At 40.7% G+C, this 16,247-nt stretch overlaps 1 protein-coding gene across 6 annotated transcripts in view; it reads right to left on the bottom strand.

The window, feature by feature from the left end:
* Positions 1-16,247, bottom strand: part of Usp7 (ubiquitin carboxyl-terminal hydrolase 7) — a 611,141-nt gene that overhangs the window by 79,033 nt on the left and 515,861 nt on the right. For all 6 annotated transcript variants that reach the window (XM_032601215.1, XM_032601217.1, XM_031921170.2 and 3 more), the window contains 1 exon segment: positions 6,818-6,889. In XM_032601215.1, the coding sequence (XP_032457106.1) occupies positions 6,818-6,889 (72 nt within the window).

Here is a 16,247-nt window from a genome sequence, read left to right as displayed (position 1 = left end):
ATATCTACCTAGCATTTTTTCAAAAATCTTCATAGTACTTACCAAGTACAGCTGTTGTATTCACGTTAGAATAAACTTTCCCTTCGTTGTTATATTTTCCACTAGTAGACACACCATTCCGTAATTGGCAATTATCACATATAATTGTAAATGTACTCAATAGCCCAGACCGTTTTTCATCAAGACTGTGCTCTAGATCTAATAATTGTTTACAGTTTTTGCACTTCAAATTTCGAGCAAACTCTTTGAGGTTAACAACTCGACATCCCTCGAATATTGTGCTATCACTACAATCTTCTTTTTTGGAATTTCTTGATCGCTTTTTTCTGGCTTCTAACATGGCTAAAACATCTTTTTTTAGCTTAACATCCACCTTCTTTTTTGCAAAACGTCCGTTTTTTGCACGAAAGTTTGACATTTTTACTGCGGACACGGACACACTGACAGCTACCACCGAGGCGAGGTTACGTACGGCAACGCGGCGTTGCCAAGTCGCTACACTCTCTTGTGCATGACGGATAGGTCTTTACGTGTGTGAGAGCGCCACCGACTGGCAGTCGTGCTCAACTACAATGTAACGGTCTGAAGGCCATTCAACATATTCGAAAATCCCGCGTCTGCGAAGTAGGAGAGGACGAGACGTGCGCAGGACGAAATGTAGGTATCGGTATGTATGTATGGGTTATGAGAGGTGATTTGTAGACAACGCGAAGCCGAACAGGTCAGATTAGAGCGAGGAGGCCAGCGACGAACAGGCTCCTGCGCAAAAGTGCGATCCCAGCGGATAACCAGAGTGACCCGAAAGGGTTTATTGGAACGGACGGAGAACGGTTGTGCGAAGGCAAGAGTTTCTGAGCGGAAAGGCCAAGGACGAAGACCGGTGAATCAAAAGTCGACAGACATCCACACGGAATCTACATCTGGAGCAAACCAAGACCTCAGCGGTTCTCCTCTTGCACGGCTTCCCACAGACAGATCGGCCTTCCAGCTCTCCGGGCTGGAGATCCGCAAGCAAGTGTCGTACTTATTATAGGCGACGAGGGACGTGGCAATATCTCGTTGGAAAATTCGTTTTGACTATAATAAATATTTAACATTATACTGACCACGTCTTTTGGACGTATAACAAGAGTGAGTATAAGTGGTATGAGTGTGTGTGCGTGTAAAATACGAGACATCTCGCGAGAACTATCGTGGTAATATAGCTCTGTATTGCGTTCTACTATTTTATATAATTACAATTATGTCATCAAATCCTATGTCATGAACGAGATATATCTTTCTTATAAATTATATGTACATTAAATATCCAAACCACGCAAATATTACATGGCGCTCAACGCAAGGGCATGACGTAGGACAATTTGATGACATAAGGTGTATAAAATTAAAATCTAAATTAGTCAATAGTTATTATTTACAATCTGACCTCGCACGGTACTAACGCGAACCGGTAAAGGTAGCGATATAGAGAAGATGACTAACGCAGACATTGATGAATTGAAAGAGCAGGTAGCACGACTATCGGCCGTATCGACAGCGTCCGAAAACGAAAACAAAGTATTGCGTAAACAGCTCGATGAACTGAAGGAGCTAAACAAGAAATTAATGGACAGGCTTGATTCAAGTTCAAGCGGAAATAATCGCAATGGTAGAAGCACGCAGTCTAACGGGAGCCAGACCTCGCCTGGACGTTCAAATAATAATCACAATTCGACCGAGGATTTCGAGAATCCGGATAATAATGGACGAAATAATGATAAAAAGGCGGTTGATAATCTCAATCTAGATTTAATAAGCGGTATTTTAAATCATTTTGAATTCCTCAGTATCTCGGTTGTACTACCAATTTACGATGGCGAAAATGGAAACCCAGTATTGAAAAATTAGAGAAATACTTCGCTCGAAAAAGGACAAAGACGGAACAGAAATTGTTAATAGTCGAGGACGCGTTGAAGGGGAGAGCACGCGTGTGGTTCGAAGCACGGTTCAACCCGTTCATTTCGTTTGAACATTTCAAGACGATATTCTTGAGTGAATTTTACGGGGTTGAGGCGCGCATAAAGTTCAAAGCGAAATGGACGAGTAAAAAATTTAGAGCATCTGACCGATCCCTACGCGGATATTTTAACGAGCAAGTCCGTGCGGCTAAGTACATTTCTCCGCGATTAGATGACTATGAGATTCATTATACGATTATTAAGCAGTTGCCACAACGCGCGCGGTATGCGTTAGCTGCAGTAGAATACACTGACTAATGGTAATTACCCGAGATCGGCCGCGCAGCAGGATAAACAACAACACGGTAATCCCCAAATTAATCACATACGGAGGAACAATTCTTATAAGCGCAATAACAATTACGCCGGTCAACAGTCGCGAGATGGCCCAGAGACACGATGGCAAGAAAATTGGCGAGAGCAAACATTTGAGGAAAACAGCAGACATTTCGCAATACCCGACATGACGCAACCACCGCCGAACATACGAAACAGCTTGACGCCAGGCCCAAACAATAACAATGACAATCGCGATACTCGAGCCACACGTGAGAATAACAGCCCAAACACATATCCCATACGAGCCTTACAGCGCTCCGAATTTATAGCAGATTTATGTTGGGATGTGGAAGCCGAGCATGGGAATACGGATGCGCGATTAGAGACTCGTGTAGTAAGTCCGCGTATGCAAGCCAGCGTAGCGGGGAAAGGTGTCTCGGTGTTAATAGATTCAGGAAGCGACATCACTTGCATATCCCAGAAATTCTACGAAGATCTCGAAAAAACCGGAGCGAAGATACCTGAATTGCCGGTAAGCAATTTATCGGTGTGCGTGGCAGTCAGTCAAAAAGCCATAAGCATTCGAAAGAAAGTATATTTGAGCGCGAAGTACTGGAAATTTGACATCGAGTATACGTATCTTGTGGTCCCCGGATTATCAGCTGAAGTGATTATAGGCGCAGATTTTCTTGCGAAGAATGGAGGAATAATAAATTTTAAAGACGAAACGTTCGAGCTCTGCGGAGAGAGAGTGCCGGATGGGTTGATCTCGTACAGGGGAGAGTCTCACGCGAACGATAAAGGGGAGATTGAACCTTGTTTTAGTTTGCAATTACGGGTAGTCGAGACAGAGAAAGGAATTAATAGTGAGCAGGAAAGAGATGGGTGTTGCGAGATATCGAGCATGGGGGGTGTATATGACGAAGGGGCTTGCAAGAGTTTATCGACAAAGAGCACGGGACATAACGAAATCGAGGCACCGTACGACGTAAGGGCACACATACAGAAATATGTTGAAACGCTACACAATTTGACTTCAGCGCAAAGATCGATCGTGTTACAGCTGTTTTTGAGAAATAGTGCAGTATTTTCAGATAGGCCAGGCCGTATCAAGGGCTTTGTACATAAGATTCGAGTAGTGAAAGAGAAACCTTTTTTGAAACGGTTGCAACCGGTCCCGTTACATCAAAAAGGCCAGCTGGATAGAGAAATAGAGAAAATGGAGGAAATGGGCGTGATTAGAAGAGCGAACATCGAATACTGTAATCCGATGCGAATCGTTAAAAAGAAAAACGATAAGATTAGACCAGTTTTAGATGCACGGTGGGCGAACCAAATTATATCGGCTTGTCACGAGGCACCGCGACGAGTTGAGGAATTAATTTTAAAGCAAGCAGGGGTAAAATATTTGTCAACGACGGATTTGGTCAAGGGTTACTGGCAAGTGCCTTTAAGTGAGGAGTCTAAGAAATACACTGCGTTCGTATACAACGGGCGTATGTACGAGTACAATGTGTTAGCATTCGGCGTGAAGGATTCCGGCGCAGACTTTATAAAAGCGTTAGATTTTGTGTTGGGTCCCGAACTCGACGAATTCGTAAGCGCCTACGTCGATGATTTATTGATTACATCGCGAACTTTTGAGGAACATGTGGGGCACCTGGATAGGTTATTTCGCCGTTTGATGGATCATGGAGTAACTCTAAGCTTGGAAAAGTCGCTCTTTTTTCGAGAATCGGTACCGTTTCTGGGTTTTATTTTGACGCAGGAGGGTATAATGCCCGACCCGGAAAGATTACAAGCGCTTAATGAGCTCGAGCCACCCAAGGACAAAAAACAGTTGCAGTCGGTACTAGGCATGGTGGGATATTATCGTCGGTTTGCGGTTAAACATGCATACTTTATCGAGCCGTTTAGAAATCTGCTAGGAGCTGGTGATTGGAATTGGTCTGACGAGCACGAGAGAGCTTTTCGAGAGTTAAAAAGGAATTTCATGGAATGTGTGGTTTTAAGCCACTATGTCCCGGGTGTGAGATTTCGAGTACAGACCGACGCCAGTGATATAGGGATATCGGGAATTTTATATATGCTGGATCACGACGACAGTCCGAGGATAATCTCTTTGGTATCTCGTGTTTTGACGAAATTTGAAAGAAATTACACAGTGACTGAAAAAGAGTTGTTGGCAGTGATCTATTCGATACTGAAATTCCGATATTATTTGATGGGAACGCGATTTCACATCATAACCGACCATAAGAATTTAACATTTCTATTGTCCTCACAATTTAGTAGCGCGCGGTTAATGAGGTGGATACTGTGTTTGCAGGAATATGATTTTGAAATTACACACTGCAAAGGAAGGGATGTGGTCGCGGATTTTTTTAGCCGAAATCTGCGCGGCGAGAGCTCAGATGGGTACCCGAATTTATTGGTATGGAATTGTATGAGGGAGGCATCTCGTGTCGAAACGGAGCCCACGAATGAATTATTAACAGTTAATATGTTAAAAGCATTGCAGATGAAACCGGAGCTAGTTAGCGAATTAAAAAGGGTAAAGGACCGTCAGCGCGAAGATGAACATCTAAAGGGAATGATAGCGAGTAAACCTAAAAGTGTGGAGTTGCGGGAGGAGCAAGGCATATACTATATAAGGAATAAGGCCGCAGACGCGTGGAAATTGTTTTTACCGCTCACGATGGTCATGACGACACTTAAGTGCACGCATGAGCAGTTTGGGCACGCAGGTGCATATAAATTATTGAAGTATCTCGAGCGATTCTTTTATTGGCGTGGGATGAGGCGCGATGTCAATAACTTCACCCGTAGTTGCGATGTATGTCAAAGGGTAAAATATCTCAATAATAAGAAGGAGGGGAGCTATCAATTCTTGAAAGCGTCGCGACCAAACGAGTTGGTGTCTGTGAATTTTTTTGGGCCGTTACCGCGATCTACTGGGGGAGTACAATACCTGTTTGTTTTGCAGGACGTGTTTAGTAAGCTTGTGACCATTTATCCGATAAAACGCGCAACGACGCAGATATGTTGGACTAAGCTGCAAAAGCACTATTTTGAAAAGGTGGGAAAACCGGAGAGAATCTTAGCAGATCATGGAACGCAATTTACGGCTACCGCGTGGAGACAAAGGCTTGAAGAGCAGGGCATTAAGGTGTTATTCTCATCGATTCGTCACCCTCAGTCAAACCCGGTGGAAAGGAGTATGCGAGAGATAGGTAGAATTCTTCGTACGTATTGTAGCGACCGACACACGAAATGGGCGAAATATGTGGAGTTTGTAGAAAGTTGCCTAAACTTGACGACACATCATAGTACGGGATATACCCCTTATCAGTTGCATTATAATAAAAGGCCGCGGGAAAAATCGAAGAATTGTTCCCCCTGCTGAGAAATGTACCGATCGATCACGAAGTATACGTGAAGCACCCGAATGATAATTTGAAAAGGGCCTTCGAGTCGCGATGCAGGTCACAAAAGTCAGTGTCGAAAGTCGAATTGAAAATCGGAGACGAGGTGTTGCTGCGTGTGCCGTATCTTTCGGATGCACTTCAGAAGCAGATTTCGAAATTCTTTCACATATATGAAGGTCCGTATAAAATCGCGCAAAAAGTCCGCGAGAACGCGTATCGATTAGTAACATTGGGCGACGAAGCGATCGAAAAGGGCATTATAACCGTTTTAATCTGCGAAAATATTATAGGTCGGCTACGAGCAATCGCTGAGTTAAGAACATTGTATAGAAAATTTGTAAATCTAAGCGTGTAATTAGTTAAGTAAATGTTATGTATTTGACGTATATGAACGCTATAGAAACGAGCTATTGTATGTATAGGAGTATGATCGAGACTACGAAAAGATGACGAGCATGGGATAAATGTAAATATTGCGGAGAGCGAGAATACATGTTACATGCTTATAAAATATTAGCAGACGTTGGTGTGCTGCCCAACACTTATAATGGATTTTCTACCAGTGTTATTAGACAGAGATAGAATCAAGAGCGGCATTCATTCCTAGTACTTTAAAAAAAAGCTTTTTTGGAGAGATCTTGTATACGCCGTTTCTATGGAAAGAGATTCTTTCTCCCCTCTTCTCTTTCGCTACGTATGCAGATGTACGCGACGCTCACTTCTTATCCAAACGTCTGAGCGAACAGATTATATCGTATTCTTGAAAGTTCTTATCTATTTAATTATCGAAAGACCCTTGTTTATATTATTTTATAAAATGTTACTAGTAGAAGTGTACGATCAGTATTTTATTCTTCCGGAAACATTTCCTTCTACTCAAAAAAACTTGAGAAAAACAAAATGAATTTATAAATTAAAAATTAAAAATTTTAAAAACAAAATGAAATTTAAATGAACATTAAATTAGCATTCTATAAGCACGAAACTTTTAATCAATCTTTTATAAATCTCACTTACATTTGCGATATATTTATATACGCACAATACAAATTTAAAATATTGAAGTAAATATTTATAAAAAAAAATAATAATAATTATACGTGCACATACCTTTTCAAATTCTTTTTCTTGGATATCTAGTCGCTTAAAAAGTCTTTCTTTCATTTGCAGGAAAGGTTCTCCCTAAAAAATATAGTATGATAGTAAATTATAATAAATCTTTACATAATTTATTTTGTCTACTCGATTTAATCTATTATATTATATCAACATTGAAAGTATGGATAGAACAATTTTCTGAAAAACAAAAATATAAACTAACCCGCTGCAAACAGTCTTACAGCCGGGGTAGCCACCTTGCATCGCTTTGAGAAGTGAGGCATAAAAAACGCAAAATCAGTAGAAGAACATTGTTCTTTTAATATATTTTATAGCACTGCGTGACCTAAGTCCGTGTTTAAGTCACGCCTAACCGTGACCTAAACAGTCCTTTATTGCACCGTGCTTTATCGTCCTCGCTAGGCTCGGATGCTAACCGCACTGTACAGTACAGGACTGTTTATGTCACGGATAGTTGTGACATAACGGCATTAGGGCAGGCAGATGCTATAAAATAGTATACGATACTTATGACTCAAATCGACCCATTATTACACGCCGTGTAATAATGGGCTGTTTAAGTCACATGTATCGTAATATACTATCTTTCCATAACGTATTATGTATTCAATTATCGAATAATTATTTATTAAACGATTCGTTTTTATCATGTACAAAGAGCCCACAGTATTAAACAAAAGAGTGAACGCTGAGCGGGCACGTTAAAAGATGATCCATCTACTGTTTTTTTCAATGAAAGAGAAATGGCATGTGCTAACACGTATTATTGCAGTGTACATTAACTGAAAATTTGGGTAAACGACATCGTTTTTTGCGTTTAAAGAAAAGGTATTTTATGTATATTGTAACGAGCAGAGGGAGAGCTCCGCGGGCAAGACACAACTAAAAGACGCATCCGGGTCTTTTTCAGTCCTACTCCTGTGACAGCTATTCCACACAGCATAAAATATTTCCGTAATATTTAGAAGGAAGAATTGGAATCATACAAGTATTTTCGGAATATTGTTATATCCCCTCAATTTCTTCTAGTGAAATATTGGTTGAAAGAATTCGGAAAAATAAAACGTGTGCGATTGCCACGAATAATATATTTATTTCATTTATTGACACACCCACACCCACACACCCATATACACACTGCGGGAATGCCGATACCCCGTATGTGGCGCGTCCCCTGGGTGGCGGATAGGGGAATGCTCATTGGTGCGTTGAGGTCCCCTCAACCGGCCAAAGGGTAGAGCAGAAATAAAATATGCTCCAAGGACCAAACAGGCTAGGGGAAGAAACCCCGGAGATAAATCAAACATGGATAGTGAGTTAATAACATTACTACCGTAAGCGGGTCAAGCCACAGAGCCCTGTCCCGCCACCAATTCCGATCAAGTGAAAGCACCGGTGGTCCGCGCTGGCCTCATGGAGATTAAGAGGGCCAAACTCACTTAGATGTCGCATAGGTTAGTCACCTGACCCCTGCTGCATGTAGAGACGCAAATGATATGGAATTGGATGTTGATGTAGACAGAGATAAAAGATCTGTTTGCGTAACGCAAAAGAATGCGTACTTGGACCGCCTTAGCAGCAGAATCGAGGAATTAATTGACTATGTCAAGGACAGGCACAATGTGCACAAACACATTAAAGATCTTGCCCGAAGCATAAGAGCTAGCTGTAGGAATCTCTGCATGGCAGATGATAACTTATAGCAATGCCAACGCCCGGGAACTCAGGGGAGGAAAACCCAAACAACCCTAAGTCTTAGACCTCAGAAAGCATGTTAAACAAAGAAAGCCCTAACTACTCCACAGGATAGAAATGGAGGAAATAAAGTAGAGGATAATCAACCTAAAAAGGCAATGTGGCAGAAAGTCGTCACAAGAAAGTTAAGGAAAAAGGAGAAAAAGGCAAGCAAAAAGCTTATTAAGCTACAGAAGATCAAAATAGGATTGGTCAACTGTAGGATCCGGGTGGCTAACCGCAAAAACAAGCCGCTTAGGTGTTATAAATGCCTAGATTTTGGTCATATCGGCAGGAACTGCACAGTAACTGAAGATAGAAGTAAGCTTTGCTTCAAATGTGGAAAAGATGGGCACAAAGCAAAGGTGTGTAAGAAATGACACAAATGTGTACTCTGCAAAGAAGGCACATGTGGGAGGAGTAACCACGCAGCTGGTAGCTACGCATGCCTAGATTACCGAGCTGCAGTAGAATCCACTGACAAACAAAGAATATTAACCACTTTGCGACTGCACAGGACTTACTGAGCCAGTATGTCCGTAAGACAGAGATCGACATAGCCATCGTCTGTGAACAATACAGACACCTGGACAAACCATCGTAGGAAATGGACAGTACTGGTAAAGCGGCGATATGGGCATGCGAAGACGCCGCTTTTTAGGAGAAAATGACAAGCTGTTATAAAGGATTCGAACGCGCTAAGGTTGCAGGCGTACACATTTACAGCTGCTATGCTTCTGCTAACGCGCCGATAGAACAATTCAGACAACTGTTGGACTGGCTAGTACAGGATGCTGTAGAATGAAAACCGGTACTGATAGCAGGCAATTTTAACGCCTGGGCAGTAGAATGGGGCAGCGCTATAGGCCAGGCTGTAGGGATTTAAAACTGCTTTATTGTGACATAATTTGTTGCAGCAAGCCGATTGTGCGATCATGTAAGGGACGATGAGCAGATATAAAGGTATATGTTTTTCACTTGCATTTCCGTTTCTTATTGTTAGTTATTAAAAATTTATTGAAAAAAAAAACACGATTTTGATTTTTTTTTTTTGCTTATAACTTTAAAACTAAAGAAGCTATCAGAATAACTTAACAAGATGATTTGTAGAGAATAGAAATATCTACAAAATAAGAGGTCGAACGCCTCAATTGGAAAATTAGGTCCTGAGATAATTCGGAAAAACTGGAAAATTAGTTGTTTTTTTGAAAATTGATAGCTCCGTCATTTTTTGAGCAGAAGCGCTAAAATTTTAGGAAACAGTAGAAATTATAATGTTCTTTATATGTGCAGGTTGGGTGATGTCGGATTATTAGTTTGCTTAAAATCGGGATTCAAAGTTTGCGGTGCATTTTTTTCCGGCAGACCTGTATGCTTTACCGTAAGTCCGATTGAAATTTCAAAAAAGGGTCGAAAAGTTGACATCGTGCACTACAAAACGTGGATTTCAGTTTTTTGATCAAGTGCCTGGAAGCATGCGAAAACCCGTCATAAAGTTCGCGAAAATTGGCCGAGTCCGCGCTCATAGTCGAGTGGTGGGGGACGAAGCAGCGGCGGAGGAGACGCATATATACAGTAATAGGGGCGCGCGGCGCACACGATACCTATATTTGCATTAACATTTCTCAGCATCTACTACAGCTATTTAAATTATTTTTATTTATTTTGGGTCAATGGAACAAAAGGAATCCCATTTTTTCGTCTATTTTCAGAAAAAATTATTACGAAAGGTAAAGTGGCATGTTTTTGGTAAATTCTCTGCTCCTATTTAAACTCGATGCTCTGCTCATCGGTATGTAATTCCTCTTGGAAAGATTTCCTTGGCCTTATAACGAGTCTGTATAAAAGGCCTTGCACTCTATATGTCTGACAGTATACGTCAAATCGTTGCTCGGAGCATAACATGTTTGCGAGCAACAATAAACATCTCTGTGCGACTATCTCTCGTAAAGTTTAAAACATAACGGTATAAAACAATTATAACTAACCTTCAATTCGTGTATTTAACGTGTTTGACGATTTAAATTTTAGTAATACCTTGGACACCTGTGCTTTAGTCGACATGTGACAACGAAATGTTTTTCATGTATTTTATCGGTATGACATGTTCGTTTTTATTAGTTCAAATTCGTTTGTTCTAAGACTTAAGACTTTAGTGATTAGTGTCCAATTTTGTTATTTTTAGATGCCCTGAAGAGGAAAAATTTAAATCTTTTGAAACATCGGCACAATACAATAAAGTAATTCAAATTGCTCGTAGAAATTATTCTATGTCTAAAGTTTATATTAATTATGTTATACGGTGCTTCAATATGGGCGGACGCTATGTTGGTAAAGTCCTACGCACGAAAGCTGTCATAAACAGTTTATAGGTGAAGTACATTGTGGGTCGCTTCTGCCTACCGAGCAGTATCATAAGATGTAGTGTGCGTTATCTCAGGTATGCCGCCTATTGATCTTCTAACAACAGTACGAAAGAATATGTATGAAGAAAGCCGGCGTGATGAGTAAAAGGAAGTTTGGAAATCCGCGAAGGAACAAACCCTAGCTGAATGGCAAAGACGATGTGACTCCAGTGAAAAGGAGCGATGGACGCACCACCTCATACTGCGTATTGTTAAATGGACCAAAAGACGACACGCGGAAGTGAATTACTTTCTCACTATACAGTTTTTGAGAGAACATCGGTGCTTTCGAGCCTACCTATACCGCTTCAATATAGAAGACAACCCGAATTTTTCAGTATGTTTGGAAACAAATGAAGATGCAAGGCATGTCTTCTGTGACTGTTTGCGATATGAAAGGAGATGAGAAGAACTCGAGTATTACCTTCAGTCTAGGGTGATACCTGAGTCAATGATAACAGCTATGCTGACGTCGAAGGATGGTTGGTGTGCAGTAAACAACTACGTAAGAACCATTCTCAAGAAGTTTAGAAATGACCAAGAGAATAGAAGGGAAGGACAAGGCGAAACAGCTGAGAAAACTGTTGCTAGATGAAGGCCACTAAGTAGTAGATATGAAGCGCTCCTCGGACTGATGCAGAGGAACGTAGGTCACAGAGTTGAGTCCTCACTCCCCTGCCCGATGCAGAGAAATGTAGGAGCTAGGGTTGAGTACCTCTAAGTGCTCCACAGACCAATGCTGAGGAACGTAGATAACTGAGTTGAGCCCAGACTCCCTTACTCGATGCAGAGGAAAGTAGGTGTCAGGATTGAGTCTGTCCAGAGGATGACCGGTTGATGTTGCTTGAAGCAGATGGCCGGACGATGCTGCAGGAAGCAGACGACCGGACGATGCAGAATGAAGAAGGCGAGTTTAATCCTGCACCCCTAATCACCTTGGTGGATGGGTGATATATGGAAATGTCAAACTTCAAAGAATAAGCCAACTAGGCTAGTTACCGGGCCCCACGGAAGTATTGTTTAACTATAGTACCTGTGGGGATCCTGTGTTTGAGGGACAATTGAGCTTGCTCTGCCTAAATCACAAAAAAACTACCACAAGGCTACCACTTAGATGTTATAAATGCTTGGGCTTTGGACTATTGCTAAAATGTGTACAGACACACAAGTCAATGCTGCTTCAAATGCGGCACATCAGGACATGCAGCAAACAGCTGCAACAACACGCAAAGCTGTATTCTCTGTCGGAGAGAAGATGAAGTAGACAAAACTGGCCATGCTGAGAGTAGTTACGCATGTCCAGCTAATCAAACAGCATTAAGAGTAGCGAAAAAGAGAATATGCAAATAGTACAATTTAATCTCAATCCCTGTCAAGTAGCTAAGGACCTTCTTTGCCAGTATGTCCGTGAGCATAAGGTAGAGGTAGCCATTGTGTGCAAGCAATACAGAAAACTTGAAGAGCCAACATGGAAATCTGATAGATCAGGCAAAGCGGCGATCTGGGCATGCAGGGATACTGCTCTCCAGAAAAAATCAGCTACGCGGGTAGAAGGTTTTGTGCAAGCAAAAATGGCGGGCATACATATCGACAGTTGCTATGCCTTACGTGCGCTAAATTGGTACAGGATATCAAAAAAAGAAAGCCAGTTATAATTGTCGGTGACTTTAACGCTTGGGCAGTAGAGTGGGGCAGCCAAAGGACTAACCGAAGAGGGCATGTGCTTCTGAAGGCATTCCCTCCTCTAGATTTAATATTAGCCAATAAAGGCTGCACCCAAACCTTCAGAAGAGGAGGCACACGATTTATAGTATATCTGACGTATGTTAGCAGCTGTCTGATTGACTTAGTTGGCGAGTGGGTGGTAAGTGAACACTATACAAATAGTGACCACCAGGCGATAATAATAGAGCTAGGTAAGTATATGCGAGAAACAAACACGAGTACAAAAACTAACAGGATTATTTGGAAAGCGAAGAAGTATGACAAAGAAGTATTTTTGCTGGCACTATAGGACATGCAGCTGTCTGGGTCGGCGAACAGCAAAGCTGAGCAGGTGATGAGTAATATCACGCAAACCTTCGATGCCACCATGCCAAAAGGAGTACTAAATTTGAGACGACTACCAGTATACTGGTGTAGTGCAACCGAATTGAGAAGCAGGAACAGCGTAGGTGTCTAAATAAAACTTGTCCAAAACATACAGCACTACAGAATCTTTTTATGTTACAAAATCTAAATTCTGCTTATGTTTTAACACTTCTACCAAATCCTTTACCTTTATGGTATACCAACTCATATTTAAGTTGCTTAGAATAACTTTTCTCACTAACTAAACTCTAAATAAGTCGGCTTAAAACTAACCGCAACGGATAAATCGGCGTTAAACCTAATATTTACTTTTGTGAAGTTTTGATAATTTCATATATTACATATATGAATGAATATATACATGTATAAATTTTGTATTAACAATAATTTGGTAAATCCTTAGAATCACTGACAACAAAAGAACGATACAGCGCATAATACGCTGTAAACGTAAACTTAAGCAAAATCGTCTTTTGCAAGTATTAAAATGTATTCTCCTAAACGAATGTATTAAGTGAACTTTATAACGTAACATACTTTTGTAAAAAAAATTTTCTTTATAGATTAATGATTATATTAGACATTTTAATATTTATTTATTTAAAAAATAAATTTTTATATTTTAATATTTTTAATAATATATACATAGCATAAATTTTAATTTGTTTGCATGGACAAAATTCATCAAAACTTGACAAATTTTGATAAAACTTGTAAATACAACCGAAATAATAATATAACTATTTAAGGGAATGTCTGAGACAAAAAATATGAGCCAAAACAATAATTAAATTTAAGATTAGCAAGGTAAAATGCATAGTCATTAAGCTAGTTCAAAGCTTTGTAACCACCCCTGCAATTTTGAATCATGTTTATCTGCATTAATGAGGTATTTATTTAAAGTTCGAGACAAACGTTTTAGAGGACGTAAAATAAAGTAAGATTAGTGATTAGTGGGATAAAATACATAAAATAAGCTTTTTCTTTAATTTTTTGCTTATATTTGCGAGTCTTTACAGCGTAATACTGCTTTTTGAGGTTATTGAAGAACGTGGGCTACGTAGGCTGAAAACAATGGTAGATTCGTGTTTAGCAGGAAAAAATACACAAGAATAAGCTTTTTTGCTCATTATTTTTTTCTTCCAGCGAGTCTTAAGGACATATAACTGCTTTTCCGTGATGATATTTTTGATTGTTTGAGTTATACCAGACCGCCATTTTCAACCCTTCAAATGAATCTTTCCGAGAGATTCGGATTTGGAAAGTACACTAAAAAACGAAGATTTTCACCAAGTTTCAGCTCATTCCTCTGTATCTCAAATTGAATCAAGATTTCTGTGTAAACTCTTTCAAATGGCCCCACTGTGCGGCGGCCTGGTCAGGCCTTGCTCTCCGTAGTAGTCCTCTCCCGTCTCCATTCTTTCGTCCTGGCCGTTGTAGTTCTGCGATACTCTTGCCCCCCCCCCCCCCCGCAGCTCCTGAATCGTCACTCCTTATCCTTTCTCTGTTCCGAAATCTCCTTACAACGCTTCTTTCCTCTGTTCTAATTGTTCACCGTCCCAACGAAGTTGGTCTCGGTACGTGCGGCGTAAGACCGCTACCCATATCTCCGCAGGCATTTTAACCCAATTTCCCAGGATAGTCCAAGTGTCGTCGACTGCATATCATCGATTCGACGGTGCGGGTTGTCCCAAGAAGGGTGGTGCCTGCTGCACTTGTAGAGACAGTGCTGTGCTGAGCCCCGGAAGCAGCTGAGTTCCCCAGGAGCTAAATGATTGCGCCTGTTGCAACTGTCTCACTGCCTCTACTCGATGACGAGCTTCCACCTGGGCTATTTTTAAGCTGCAGCTCGTAGCGCCTGAGCTGGTCAACTTCCGTTGCCCTTTGCCACTAGACTTGGCGCTGCTTCTCTGCGTGAGCCCTCTGCTGCAACTCGAGGTCTCGTCTCCTCTGCTCCTCTGTAATTCGAGTAATATCTGCAGCTTGCAGAAACTCTTCCATCCGTTTTGCTTCTTCTCGTGCTCGCTGCATCTCTCTAATCTATGCTTCCTGTTGGAACAAAAACTCTCTTCTCTCCCTTTCAGTCTCCCTCTGTCACGCCTCCTGCTCTCTTTGCTCATGCTTTCTTCGCTCTTGCTCTCTTCGCTCTTGCTGTCTTAAATCTCGTGCTGTCCTCTGATCCTGGTTGTCGCGGATGATGCTTCGCGAACGACCTCGAGGATCCTCCTTATATGGTCGGATCGGCTGTTATTTCTTGAGCGTTGTTCTTTCAACTCCGCCAGGTGTGTTCCGTACAGCTAGCTGCAATGAGAGCACGTCCTCTCCTCCACTCTGTTTCTTCCGCAGTTGCGGCAATAGCTTCGCGTCACTGGTCGAGTGTACCGTCTCACACGGTATCCTTCTTGCCAGCAATTGAAACAGGTGAACGCAGGTAGATATAACAGGTGGTCGATTGGTATTTTAGCGAGAAAAATCACGTGAAAATTCAAGTCATCTATCACACGATCAATCACGTGATAGATGACTTGAATTTTCACGTGACTTACGACGTGGCTATTTGGCGTGATTTCTCACGTGACAAATCACGTTAAAAATCACGTCAGAAATCACTCATAAAATTGAAGTATTAATTTTATTTAAAATAAATTAAATTATTTTATTTTTACTAAACAATTATGAAAAATAGATTTGTTGCTAATTCAAATAAACTGACAGAAAAAAATAAGAAAAATATTTTGTCCTAACCGAGGATTGAACCCCGATACTTAACTTCATAATCCATTATCTTACTGTCTGAGCTATTTGTGCTGTTGTAGGCATTGAAATTCTATGCTACTTTTACCTAAAAATATGTTATGCTAGACTGGGCGCAGTGCGCTGCGCGCACTGTAGTAGACTATCATTTAATTAACTTATTATATGGAATATAAATACTTAATTGATATTTTTAATATTTGTTTTCTATCACGGAAATATATCAAACTTTACAATATATGATTCATGTCGCGCTCATATAAATTTCAAAATTGCGGCGATTTCGTCGCCAACTTACTTTTAAAATTTTAAGGTTATGTCTCGAGAATAGAATAGTCTCGAGAGTAGAATGTCTCTAGAATATTATAAATACACAAATTATAATTTGATATGTATTATAGTATTATATTACATTTTTAATATTAGAATCAATTTTA

This window comes from Nasonia vitripennis (genome assembly GCF_009193385.2).
Source record: "Nasonia vitripennis strain AsymCx chromosome 1 unlocalized genomic scaffold, Nvit_psr_1.1 chr1_random0002, whole genome shotgun sequence".
NCBI lineage: Eukaryota > Metazoa > Arthropoda > Insecta > Hymenoptera > Pteromalidae > Nasonia > Nasonia vitripennis.
The sequence above is the reverse complement of the archived record's forward strand: the minus strand, read 5'-3'. Positions and strand labels throughout refer to the sequence as shown.